Source organism: Columba livia, chromosome 7 (genome assembly GCF_036013475.1).
Source record: "Columba livia isolate bColLiv1 breed racing homer chromosome 7, bColLiv1.pat.W.v2, whole genome shotgun sequence".
Lineage (NCBI taxonomy): Eukaryota > Metazoa > Chordata > Aves > Columbiformes > Columbidae > Columba > Columba livia.
The window spans coordinates 10,061,804-10,073,857 of record NC_088608.1 but is presented as its reverse complement, the minus strand read 5'-3'; the positions used below and the strand labels follow the sequence as shown (position 1 = coordinate 10,073,857).

The 12,054-nt window shown below is 43.5% G+C and overlaps 1 protein-coding gene across 4 annotated transcripts in view; it reads right to left on the bottom strand.

The window, feature by feature from the left end:
- Positions 1 to 480: 480 nt before the first annotated feature.
- ESYT3 (extended synaptotagmin 3) overlaps positions 481 to 12,054 on the bottom strand; it is a 50,615-nt gene continuing 39,041 nt past the window's right edge. For 3 of the 4 annotated variants that reach the window (XR_010473983.1, XR_010473984.1, XR_010473982.1), the window contains 15 exons: positions 11,907 to 11,989; positions 11,413 to 11,461; positions 10,664 to 10,753; positions 9,731 to 9,793; positions 9,564 to 9,632; positions 8,392 to 8,457; positions 6,854 to 6,940; positions 5,868 to 6,017; positions 4,889 to 5,331; positions 4,044 to 4,133; positions 3,515 to 3,646; positions 2,544 to 2,649; positions 2,229 to 2,278; positions 1,439 to 1,667; positions 481 to 1,346 (listed from right to left, as the gene is read on the bottom strand). Coding sequence is in view for 1 of the 4 variants with exons in the window: in XM_065070406.1 (XP_064926478.1) it covers positions 1,310 to 1,346; positions 2,229 to 2,278; positions 2,544 to 2,649; positions 3,515 to 3,646; positions 4,044 to 4,133; positions 4,889 to 5,331; positions 5,868 to 6,017; positions 6,854 to 6,940; positions 8,392 to 8,457; positions 9,564 to 9,632; positions 9,731 to 9,793; positions 10,664 to 10,753; positions 11,413 to 11,461; positions 11,907 to 11,989 (1,515 nt within the window). In the remaining 3 variants the exon portion in view is untranslated. The remainder of the gene's footprint in view (positions 1,347 to 1,438; positions 1,668 to 2,228; positions 2,279 to 2,543; positions 2,650 to 3,514; positions 3,647 to 4,043; positions 4,134 to 4,888; positions 5,332 to 5,867; positions 6,018 to 6,853; positions 6,941 to 8,391; positions 8,458 to 9,563; positions 9,633 to 9,730; positions 9,794 to 10,663; positions 10,754 to 11,412; positions 11,462 to 11,906; positions 11,990 to 12,054) is intronic. The other variant, XM_065070406.1, reaches the window with a different exon arrangement.

The window sequence follows — 12,054 nt, the reverse complement described above, 5'->3', positions numbered from 1 at the left end:
GTTTTTCTTAGTTCTTGTTTCATAGTCAATTTAAGCAAAACACTGTAAGTGCTATCAACTGGTCTCCTCAATCCTGGAGTGAGAACCACTCCACTGAATCAGTCCAGGAGACTGAACCCAGCACAAAGCCAGACGCGCTATTGCCACTGAGCCCTGCGGACGCTGCTGACACAGGCACTATGAGATAAGGCTGCTCTGACTCCCTCATAGCCATAATACTTTCATCATTTTCTTATCTTTGTTTTCTGGGGAGCCTATTTTAAAATGCTGTTTACATCTTCAGATAAGTTTGGGAATAAGTTTTTGTTACTCAGTGAGCATTCCTTCTGGTTATGGACAGAGTAGTCTAGATTACATTAATCTTGGCCAAAAATATTTGAAACTTGCTTCAGGTGGTGGTTTATGGGTTTCTGCCTAGCACACATTTGAAGTTACCATAGTCGTATTTCAAAATTCAGTTTTAGAAATGCATAGATGGAGTTTCATATGCAAGACAATCAGAAGTTTATTGTACAGAAACAAGTACACCAAGCTTCCAAAAATATTTTGGTATATTTTGCTCCAACACTACTAAAGCTTAGTTTGCAAGACTCTGCTGTTCCTCAGGCAGAGTGCTTTGCTCTCAAGATATACAAGGTTTTTGAAATGTACTTTAACGAACAAAACATGTTAAGGCATCACAAAATAAAACCTTTATGACAACTTAGTAAACTAATCTCCCTGCTTTTGGAAGCTCATTATATACATACCTGCAGCCACAATCTGCTAAGAGACCTTTGAACAGCAGAATATCAATGTCTTAGTTTCTCAAAAACTAATTCATATTAGAGTCTTAAACAGTTTCTTTCAACAGGTTCTGTAGCCCTACAGATGAAAAATGCTGTTTAAAAATTTATTCTTCTAAAAGTACAATGAATTCATGTTAAAACAACCTGAATAGAACCTTGGGGAAATGAGACTGCCAAGCAAAGTAATGACACTGAGGCGACAGTCTAAAATATCTCCAGGTTCAACAGGTCCTTAAGAGAGGATTCATACTTCAGGGTTCTTTGGGGAAATATGCCAGAAACAGCAAAAACAAAGGACATATTTTTTAGGGACAACTTACTCTTGCGTGGGTTTGTTTTTTGTTGTTTTGTTCTTTTACTTCAGTGAGAACAATTTTCTAAGTAGGATCATTACATTTACACGTCCTGAGCCAGAGACTGCTTCAAAGTTGCAGTTATTGTTCAAAACACATTAATTACAAAAGAGATATATACATTCATATAAAGTTGAAAAATTAGTAACTTAGGTACTTGAGAAGAAATCAGTTTTTCTTGCGTCTACACCTTGTCAGTTCATACCTGCAAGACAAGATACAATAAGTCATTATAGTAGTTTCAGACTTTCTTTAAAGGTTTAACTGGCACAACAGAGATATCTTGGGCTGCCTTACTGAGTGTGCTCCATAGGCAGATGGCAAGGGAGGGTGCAGAGGTGGCCTCCAACTCCAGCTCTTTACCAGGAAACTCTGGATGTGTCATTTTTCTCCTACTCCCAAAATTGCCGCATGCTCACGTGGGACACAGACGGGGGAAACTCGGGTTTCCCATCCCGCTGGCCAGGCCTGGCTCGCTGCCCGTGAGGAGGGAAGCTCCTGGACTACCCGCGCCGCATTCCTTGGCCTCCAGTGAAGGAGAGAGAAGGAAGAACTACAACTACTGCTATTAACTACAGACGTAGAAGGGGAAAAAACCCCTTTGTTCTTAATCTTTGCCTCAGACCAATGCTTAAGCTGTAACTCTGAACCACAATGAACATACAAGCAAAACTGTACGTGGCTTATAATAGTTTCTATAAATGCTTTGTAATGAAAGTTTTATCTTATATATATATTGCTGATCAGAGTATTAATTTAGTTAAGATCATTATCCAAGTTAAAATTTGTTGCAAGGTTGCTTTAATAAATATAATTATTTTACTTATGTGTCCCAGTGGCTTTTATGGTAACTTAAAATATGCTGAAGACTATAATTGACACAGGTCTCTTATTAAAACTGTTTCACAGGGCGGGTGTTGCACTAGCAACTGGATTAACATACAACTTAGATAAAACTACCAGATTAGTTCAAGTTAGTCCTGTGTTTGCAGGTCAAATATTATTCTTGCTCATTTACCCGCAGCAGCCATGCAAACTCCCAGCAAAGCAATTAGCAGGGTTTGAAAGCACAGACATGGAAACTTACCACTGTGCAAAACCTTTTATTAAGTCCTCCTGTGACAAGTCAATCCGCACCTGTAAAATGGGAATTGTATTTCTTTCCATATTATTCAGCATACCAATGGATTGGCTAAACTGGCTCTCCTCCCAAGGCAGACCCACTTTCAAGTGCTAGGGCTGCGGCTCACGCTCAAGGGAGAACCAGCTTCTTACAAAAAGGTTGTCTGCAGATTGTGAGTCCTGTTACTGAGGCTTAGTTACTAGAACCGCATTTCGGGATTACAGGAGTCGCTCAGTGTCCAGCTCTATTAAATCAGGTGTGGAGCGTCTTTAAACCTACCTTCCCCAGCTCCTTCCTCTCCTGTGAAATGAACGGCCTGCTGTTTTTCACTGCAACGTCCAGCGTCCTTTTCTTGACCTCTTCCAAAGATTCAAAAAATTCAAACCTAGAAGTTGTGAAAGGAGAGACTTCAGTCAAAAATTAAAAGCCAACAGGCATCAGTGGCCAGAATACGGTGACAGAAAACAGCATTCGTGGCCAGAACTGGAACAGAGTAGGAAGGCACAGAAAAGGCAATTGTATAGTTAGATTTTATTCACATTGTAAGATATCTCTTCAGGCCTCGTGAAAGACGATGACACTGTTGTTCTGGCTGTTCTCCGTGCCAGGGGGAAGGAGGAAAACACATATCCATGATGAAATGCTATTTGCCATCATTTTCTTTCCCCTTCATGGAAGATGAGCGTGTTCTCCATGCAAACTTTATTACTCAGAGGAAATAGCCGAGCCAGCCCACCAGGTTTACAACACAGGCTTATACCACTTTAAGAGAAGACAAAGGTTGAAACCCGTGGCAATTACATTCTTAATGGCCCTGACTCATGCCTCTGGCACACATGTCTAGTGTCAAGTGAGCTCTGTCCAGGCTGTATCATTTAATTTCTGCCCACCTGAATAGCTTTTCCTCAAGTCAGAGCTGCAGAACAGGTAATGTGTTTTGGAGCTGAACATTGCTCAACCTACTGGACTTAATTGAGGATGAGGAGCACACGTCGATACTGAGGATGAGGAAAAAGGGATGTTGTTCCTAACAGCTGTGCTGGCACTAAATTGGCAGAGTACATGAGAACAGGCAAAAGCAAAATCCACAACTCTAGTGTTTTAAGTGTTAAAATTAAATATTTATAGTATTTTCTCCATTTCCGACCTACACTGACATCCACAGAAAGGACCCGACACAGGAAAAAAAGCCCTTTTGTTATCAGGGATCGTAACTATTTCAGCAGCAAGCATAATTAACATTTTCTTACTTCTCATCATATTGGGGGTTCAGAGTTTTTTTCTTAACAGAAGTCCTCTTCCTGCTTGTCCATCTTCTATCTGGAAGCAGGTATATACGAACATATGGATCTACTCCACGATTGGAACAGGGTACTAAGTTTCTGTTAAAAGAAATACAGTGTTGACAAGCAAGGCAGGTTCTCCCGCCATGTGTTTTAATACCTTGTCCGCCTTAGAATCTCACCAACCCATCATCGTTCGCAGTCCAAAAACATTAATCTTGGTAGTTGGGAACATAAGCACATAAAACTTTAAGGATGTGAAGTTGAAGAAAGTTTTAACTTCTGAGTGTATGGCCGCTTATCTGGGCTCCTAAATTAACATTTACCAATTCAGTCATAGTGACGCTGCACATGCTGAAGTCACCAAGTGCTGAGGTGTCTCAGCTGGGCAGCTTATGCTGCACGTGGTTCTGTTCCAGCTTTGCCAAAGGTCTGACATGAACTCAGAGAGCTCGTTCCCCTTTTCTTTACAGACGTACGCAACCGTCAGGCTCACCTGCAGCCATTCACCAGCACGACGAGACTCTGCCGTATCGACGCGTACCGCACCGTCAGCTGGATCTCGCCCAGGGGCATTTCAGTCCCGCTGCAAGACAGTTGCGCAGTCAGAGCTTTGCAATACAGATACCAAACAGACCACGCGCAGACCTAGCAGCACGAAACAGGACACGAGCTTCCGAAGCTGGTGATGCATTTCCAACCAAAACCAACTTTCACAGCACTGTTCTTCCTTCTGGCATCCTGTTTGCTATCTAGAAAGCAGCTGAACCACAGAGGTTCTGCAGAAAGAGCGCTCCCATCAGCGCCAGCACTGCCCAGCCTGCCTTCTGTACAGGTACCTGATTTTGGTCTCACAAATGGCCAAAAAAGCACCTACTTGGTCCACTGCAGATGGAGCAGCAAAGTACAGCTTAGCACATTACACAGCTCCTGCAACAATGTCCATATATGCAAAATGCGACCTTTTGAATATTTCATTCCGCATGTTATTAAAGTGGTTTCAAATCCAAAACATTGCTTAAAAATTATTTAAGTGTGGTTTATAAATGAGGCCCCGTTCAGAGCCAGAGAATTTGCCAATCCAGAAGTACCAGACTCAACAGCTGGAGCTGGGTTTGATGTTTAGGTTTATAACTGCTCTGATACTTTCTTAATTGAGATGGACCTTCTTTGCTACTTCAGTTCATTAAGGATTCTACCAGCTCCATTCTGCGCCCCAGGAGATTTGAGACCCAAGACTCCAAATGACTTACCAGTCTTGAATTCAACTGTATGCAACAGTGCCCTATAAAACCTAAACCTTCCCAAGAGAAGAGTAATTCAACTGGAAGAACCACCTACTTATGAAGGTCCAGATTGCTGCTACTTAATTCAAAGCAAGAAGAAGGCAGAGAACCCAGCGAGACAACACTGGGCGCAAGCCTCATTTCTTGTACGACGGGCAACGTGGGCACTACCGCTGCTCTGGTGTGCAACGCTGACGACGGGTGCTGCTCTGGGTTTTGCTCATGCTCTGTCTCATTAAGGCCAACAACAGTTTCACTTGGTTCAGGCGCTGCTGAACTGTCAGTTGTGTCCAGGTCTTCTCTGCTGTCCTTTTTTGGCAGGGATTCAGGCCCTGCAGAGTCTTTGCTCACTGGAGGTACTTTTGAGACTTCTGGGTTTGATGGGGAGGGAAACTTCTGCTGGTTTCCACCCTTCTCCATGACACGCACAGGACCTTGCTTCGAGGCATTGACACCAGCCTTGACTCTTTGTGGATCGGGTTCTTCAACATTCAAGGCCTAAAAATCACAAGGGAGAGAAATAAGTGCTGCTCCCAAAGCACTGGGGCTAATGGCAGCATTACCATCTAGGATGAAATTTCACCACAAAACTATGGCAGCGAGAATCTGCCATTAGAGATGAAAGAGGCTTAAGGGTTTAGCTGTGACATTCTCTTCCCCTGTCCTACTGTGTATATATTTAAGTGTCTAAACACTGATCAAGAGTACAGTGAGAAAACCATTCTTAAGTATCAGTCTCTATTGCTGTTTAGCAGCTTTGATTTCCCATCTTAGATTTTCCCAGTCCAGCTCTTTATTGTCATGAGAAGATGTTCAGCAATGGCACAGCGCTAAGTTTTAGGCAGCCTCGGGGATACCCCTCAGCACCACTATGCACTCTCAATTGTATTTAAAGACCTTGGCACACTTCTACCTTCTACTCCTCTATGAAGCAAAGCTGCATTTCTCCTCTCCCACCTTTCATCTCTTTTGCCTGGTTAGAATTGGATGCTTCCGCTGGGGAAGCTGAGTGAATATGGCAAAGAACAACGTACCCGCAACACAAGTTTCATCTTAATGAAGCTGTCTGAACTGGAATGATCCAGCTGAAATCTCTGATCCAGAGTCATGTTTGGGTCCTTAAGTAAGTGGGAGAGACACACAACTGACGTTCCCAGGGCACTATCCCGATCCTTGTCTTTTATCTGGGGGATAGGGGGAAAAGTTTTTATTAGACAGCAAACTGGAAAGCATACCACTGGGAACAGCAAAGCAAGAAGGTATTTCAGACAGAGATGAAAATTAGCTTATTTACTTCAGGACACACTATCACACATGGTTACTTCCAAATGGGTGATCCTGGTGTTTCAGGAGTGTAACAAATTTATATTTGGAATGAAAATCCCATTTCTACCTATGCAGAGAAGGAACTGCCTTAGCAGAAATACTAGAAATTTACTTCACTTTCCTTACTTACTCTGGGGAAAATGTTTCAGGCAGCTGGGATGACAACTGATGTAAACCTTCACAAGCTTTTTAGGTAATATTTTGTTTAGCCGATTTAATCTCAACAGACCTTCCAAGTTCAAATCCATTTCTGTAGCTGAGTAAACAGCCATGGAACTGCCTGTGGCTGCAAGGGACGCTAGTGAGATACAGTTGTTCTTAACGAGCCAAAATACCAAGGCAAGGAGAGAGGACTCTGGTTGAAAATGATGAAGGCTGCAACACCCGACAGCAAAACATTCATGGCTTTGCTACACAGAGAACTAAAAAAACCTCATTTACACTTTGCAGCCAGAAACATCTTATGTTTTGAACTACAGTATTATGTGTTACATGATCCTAGAGCCAAGGTAGATACCAGCATCACCTAACAGGGAATTGGCTGTACAACAACAGGTGCTTTTCCACCTTTTAAGCAGGAGGGCCCCGCTACAAGCACACAGAAACCACCAGCACTGAGATCACATCCACCATGAAAGAGGTTTTTTCCCTACGGATGTGCACTCAGTCTTCAAAGGAAAGGCTTTTCTCTCACCTCAACATGGAGCGACTGGGAATGAGCACTGTGGACAAAGAAGGAGAACGCTTGGCCCCACGTGGGATCTTTGCTGAAATTGCAGGTCTGCAACAAGAAGATCGCGGCATGTAAGTCAGCTGATTCTGAAAACAGCAAAGAATACCATGAATCCGGTCACCAGAGAGGGTCACGGTGACTGTCTCATTTTATGCAGTGATGCTAAACCCCAGCTGCATGGAGAGAGTGAGATTTCCAGGTCAGAAGCATGCAGAAGCAAAGTCTCTGGCACAACCAGAACAAGTTCTGCGGGGCGTGGAAATGCTGCAGAACGAGTCCTGTGAGCTGCAGCTGGCACCGACCAGTGCAGCCTGGACCAGCTGCTGCCTCCTCTGCAGCCAGGCACTGCTCCTGCCCTCCCGCCTCCGCACCAGGGACAACCAGCGCTGCTGCCAGCCTGTGGACACAGGGCCAGCGGCGAGCTGCTGGGGAAGGGTAGGAAAGCTAGAGGGGCAGTTTGAGGAGTGCAGCACCCGTGGGATGAGTTGGAGGGCACCAGCTTCAGCGCCGTCTGCTTCAAGGATGAAAAAGCATGGAAAGCACCCATGGGGGCTGAGGTTGAGGCTGCTCCGTAAACCAGCTGCTTCCACCTGGGCACAAGCACAAGGGGAAAGGAGCAGGGAAAGCTGGAAGTCTGACCTAGCCTGGGAGAGGCAGGTGACGTGGTGGAGAAAAGGGAAAGCCAAAAAGGGTAAAGCTGCAAGCAGAACCCAATTTCCGGAGGGAGAAGGTGGAAGAAACGAAGGAAAATAAGTGTCAGTCCCATATGCTCATGTGTAGCCAACAGGATTCATTCCTATTTGTTGGGAGTCCAAAAGAACATAGGGCCACTCTCTTCTGTATCCAGCTGTGGAGCAATAAACTTGGCAGCTACTGGGGGAGCAGAACTCAGCTGTTGCTCATACTCATCAGGGAAAAGTAAATACTGAATAACGAAAAAAGGAACTGAAAGTGAAGTGCAGGAAATCTGGATACATCTTGTCCAGGTTTTGAAAAAAATACATAAATCATCAGTAAAACTGTGAAACACAGGAGCCGGGAGACTCTGATGAGGGAATAAACGCCACTCTGATGCAAACGACACTCCGCCCTGAGAAAGCATGAGCCAGATTGGAGACCTACGATTTTCATTTTTTCCTCTTCAACCCTCATAGAGCTGGAGTATCTTGACCAACATGACTTCATGGCCATGAGCACAAAACCACACGTGTGTACAGCAGCTGACCAGACAGTCACTAATAAAGCCCGAGTTGGTGACACAGTGCTTCCACATGCTGGTTGACCCTCACCTCCTGGCCTCTGCAGCTCTCACCATAACTACAGGACGTTTCAAAAAGATTAACCCAAGTTACGTGGAAATTTGGTCCATCTTTTGCAAACACCCTGTACACCTCTACACACCAGCTTCACTAGTCCTACCCTTCCTAGGGGCTACTTGGAGACAGTCACTCATAAAACAGAAAGTATTTAAGGAAAGCAGAAGAGTCAAACAGCCTCACCTTGCTTTTCTGAGTCTTGTTTCCTACCGTGAGCAGGACGAAGGAGGAAGGTTCTCGTTCCATCTTCTGCCATTTAACACAAGAAAGCAGGAAAAAAGAAATTTATAGTTTACAAGAAGCAATATCACTCTGAAGAGTGCAGTACACAGGAAATACTCCAATCATAACACAGCACAGCCTTACCTTCTATCATCAAGAGTACACATTTAAGACAAAGTTTTATGTATTTACGTTTCCATAGGTGAGCAGTTAAAAATTTGTCAGAAGCTGGGAGGAAACAGAGCAAAGAGCTGAAGGCTTAGTGGAAGCCCTGAATGAAACAGGACTCTCAAAATTGGTTCCCAAGGCTCAGGACTTGCTGTAAAGCAGCTAGAAGTGATTCTTCGGCAGCAAGTAACAATTCCTTTCCAGAAGCAGTAATACTGAGCCTCTTGCACTCTGATAGAAGTTAAGGCTGAGGAGCTGGTCTTGGCACAACATAGTATACAAAGTGGATAAAAGTCCAGAATTAAGGATTAGCAAATGTGATGTGTATCACAGTGTGGATAACTCATCTAAACTGTAAAGACTCCATTTAGGAGGGGAGTTACTTAGAGAGAATGGGAAGCTTTATGCATTGCTCAGAGCTGTGGTTGTGTGCAACTTGTTCAAGAAAACAGTGAGAAACATTCTTCCCTATACCCACCATTTATATCACAGTAGCAAAATGCAGTATTTGGAGAAAAAAGTACACAGAAGCAAAGAGAAGAGGCACGAATGACAGAGCGGGGAAGGAATCAGGTCTCCAATAGACAGAAAGGTTACCACAAACAAGCATATTCCTCCCATCCCAATGTGGGAGATCAAGCTGGAGCAGCTCAGCATGGAAAGAACCCCTGTGGCAGCAGAAAGGATAACATGGACTTGGTCTGAGTCTGGAAGCCCTTTGTCCAAAGTACAAAACAAAAATAAAGACGACCTCACACAATCATGTATTTCTGTGCTGCATTCCCCCTTGGACCTCCTAGGCTTTCAGTGGGGTGGGCTGTCAATCACCATTTTGAACCCCTGGTCACTTAGATTCTGACAGTGGCAAAATTCTTTCTTTTCAACCACAGCTTGTCTCAGTTGCTATGATACCACATAATCCAGAATGTTGCTTTGCAAGCATGGGAGAAGAATATAAATTTTACCTTGAGGTACTTGTTATTTTTGATCTTCTTTGCTCCACATTCACCATTCGAATACTCAAAGTGGTTTTTCTGAATTAGTAAAAGAGTATTTTAAAACAATTAATTTGTGAGCTTTAAAAAAAAAAAAGGTTAGGAGTGAAGGCTGCCTGCATGTGGTTTGTACTTACTGGAAGGTTGAAGGCACTGTCCAAGTAGACTATCAGAATAGCTGTAGACAGACCTTTCTTATCCTGCGAAGGCCAGCAAAGATAAAACAAAACAAAACACAAGGTAGGAATGATCATTGGTCAAGGACAACACAACACAAAACAACACAACTTCAAAGAACGGCTTCTGAAGGCTAAGCAGCTCTTCACCCTTCTCCTAAAACTGGCAATTTAGAGGAGCACAAGCCAACACAGCCTGACAGTTTTAAGCAGACCAGTATGAAGAGGTGTAAATCTTTCCAATTCACTGGCCTTAATGCTCTTCAATCTCTCTCCTGCTGAACTGGCTGGATTCCCCAGAGCAGCACAACACCTAAAAATGTGCTCAACCACATACATCGACATCAGGAATCCAGTGTCACCAGAACAAAGGCTGGAAACAATTTTATTCAGTTCAGTGGAACTTAAATGCTTTTGCTTGATTATGAAGAAACAGCATCCTTGAGAGATGGGCTTTATCCAAGCAATTCTGCTGGACAAGACAGGCACCATCTGGAGCCACGGCCCTACCAAGCACCAGTGCTGGGTATTTGTCTGTAGCTAGTACAGGTTAGTAACTAGTCCGTAACAAGTACCGTGTCCTACACAGATCCTAGCTGAAGAGGAAAGTGAAAAATTATCAAAGAAGGGAACCGTAAGAGGCCACTTTGCAGTAAGTCAAACAAAGCTTTGCTAATTCAAGCAAAAAGAGCTGCCAGGTTTGAGTCACTCCTGAATTACCAAGGGACCTGGGGCAGCAAACGCCCTTCTGGCAGTGGGGGAAATTGCATCAAGACTTTGTCAGACAAAAATAAACTCCCATGAGTTTGCCTGAGGTTCCTAGTTTTACACGCTCCTTTGTTGATCACTGGACAGGGATCAGAGTATCTGATTCCTTTAAGCAAATATACTCACCTCATGTAGCTTTTCTTGGTCACTTACTAGTGAAAGCCACTCCAGTTTTAAATGCAAGTGTCCACTTGTTGTCTTACTCAAGGGAAACCACTAAATGGAGACAACAAAGAGTAACTTGAGAACCGTGAGGCAGAATAACTTTTATATAAAAGTTGCAGTCTGAGACTTAGGTACAATAGACCATGTGAATTGTACTCTGAGCACCTTAGCTTGCATTTTTGACATTTAGATTATAGCATGTCCATTTACTTAGAAACACAAGCCAGAAATAACAAAAATAAGATACCCACATACATGCAAAGCACATGGGTATTTCCAGCCAGCAGCAGCACAAAACAGGCACCCTGGCATTGTTTGCAGAGTGCTGGGTTGCAGGATGAACCACAATAAGATCAGATCATTTCTTCCCTCAGTTATCAGGCTGCTTCACCAAACTTTATCTGTAGCCTTGCGCAAAAACATTTGGTACATACAGGACACGAGATATCAATACAAGATACCCCATGTCGGCTCAGCGTAACCTCAGGGCTGTCTGAGGTTGCCTTGATTGCAAAAAATATTCTAATGGCTACTTTAAGTTTTCTGAGTAAAGGCATTTCCTTTTTGTGAAAATACCACAGGGCAAGAGTGCAAGGAAGCTTCAAGCACACAGAAGCAACTTAGTAGCAGAGGGAGAGCAAAACTGTAAGAGAGCACAACCTGTAAGCCTGCACCACCAACCACATTTAGGAATAAGCTGTGATCTTTACCTCATCAACAGTTCTGTCATTCATTACATCCACTAGGTTTATAATCAAGCTGAAAGACAAAACCCAAACATTTCAGTATATATTTAGGCATAGAGCATACAGGTGTTGGTGGGAGAAGAAACCACCATCAAAAAAGTCCGTGCTCAAGTCTGTTCCAAATAACAGCTTCTCCACTTTACCTGTGTGGTGTGTGCTGGAACACACTTGCACTTCCAAAGTCTCCCCCTTGAAATACTTCCAAAACTAAAATAAATTTCAAGTAAATCTCAAGTCGTGTAGTAATTATCCCTGCTAATGGCTTCCTAGGGTGCCTTGCAGGAGTCTGGGACCATTCTTTACCTTGTTCCAAGTTAGTTGCACTAGGAATTCCTAACTTGATATCAATATCTGGACAAAGGAAATAGCTTCCTTCAATATTAAGTTTCTGGTAGGAATGATCTGTGTGTCCCATTGCAGAGGTTACTGGACCTCAAGCAAGGATCATGCTAGTTTACCTGCCCATGAAGTCATCTTTATCTGGATCTTCATCGTACAAGTCCACTTCTAAGTCCTGACCGGGCAGTTCATGGACAACAAACTGGAGGAGAAAGAGGTATTGATTAAAAATAAAAAGCATTCGCAAAGGTTCATATAGGCTCAGGC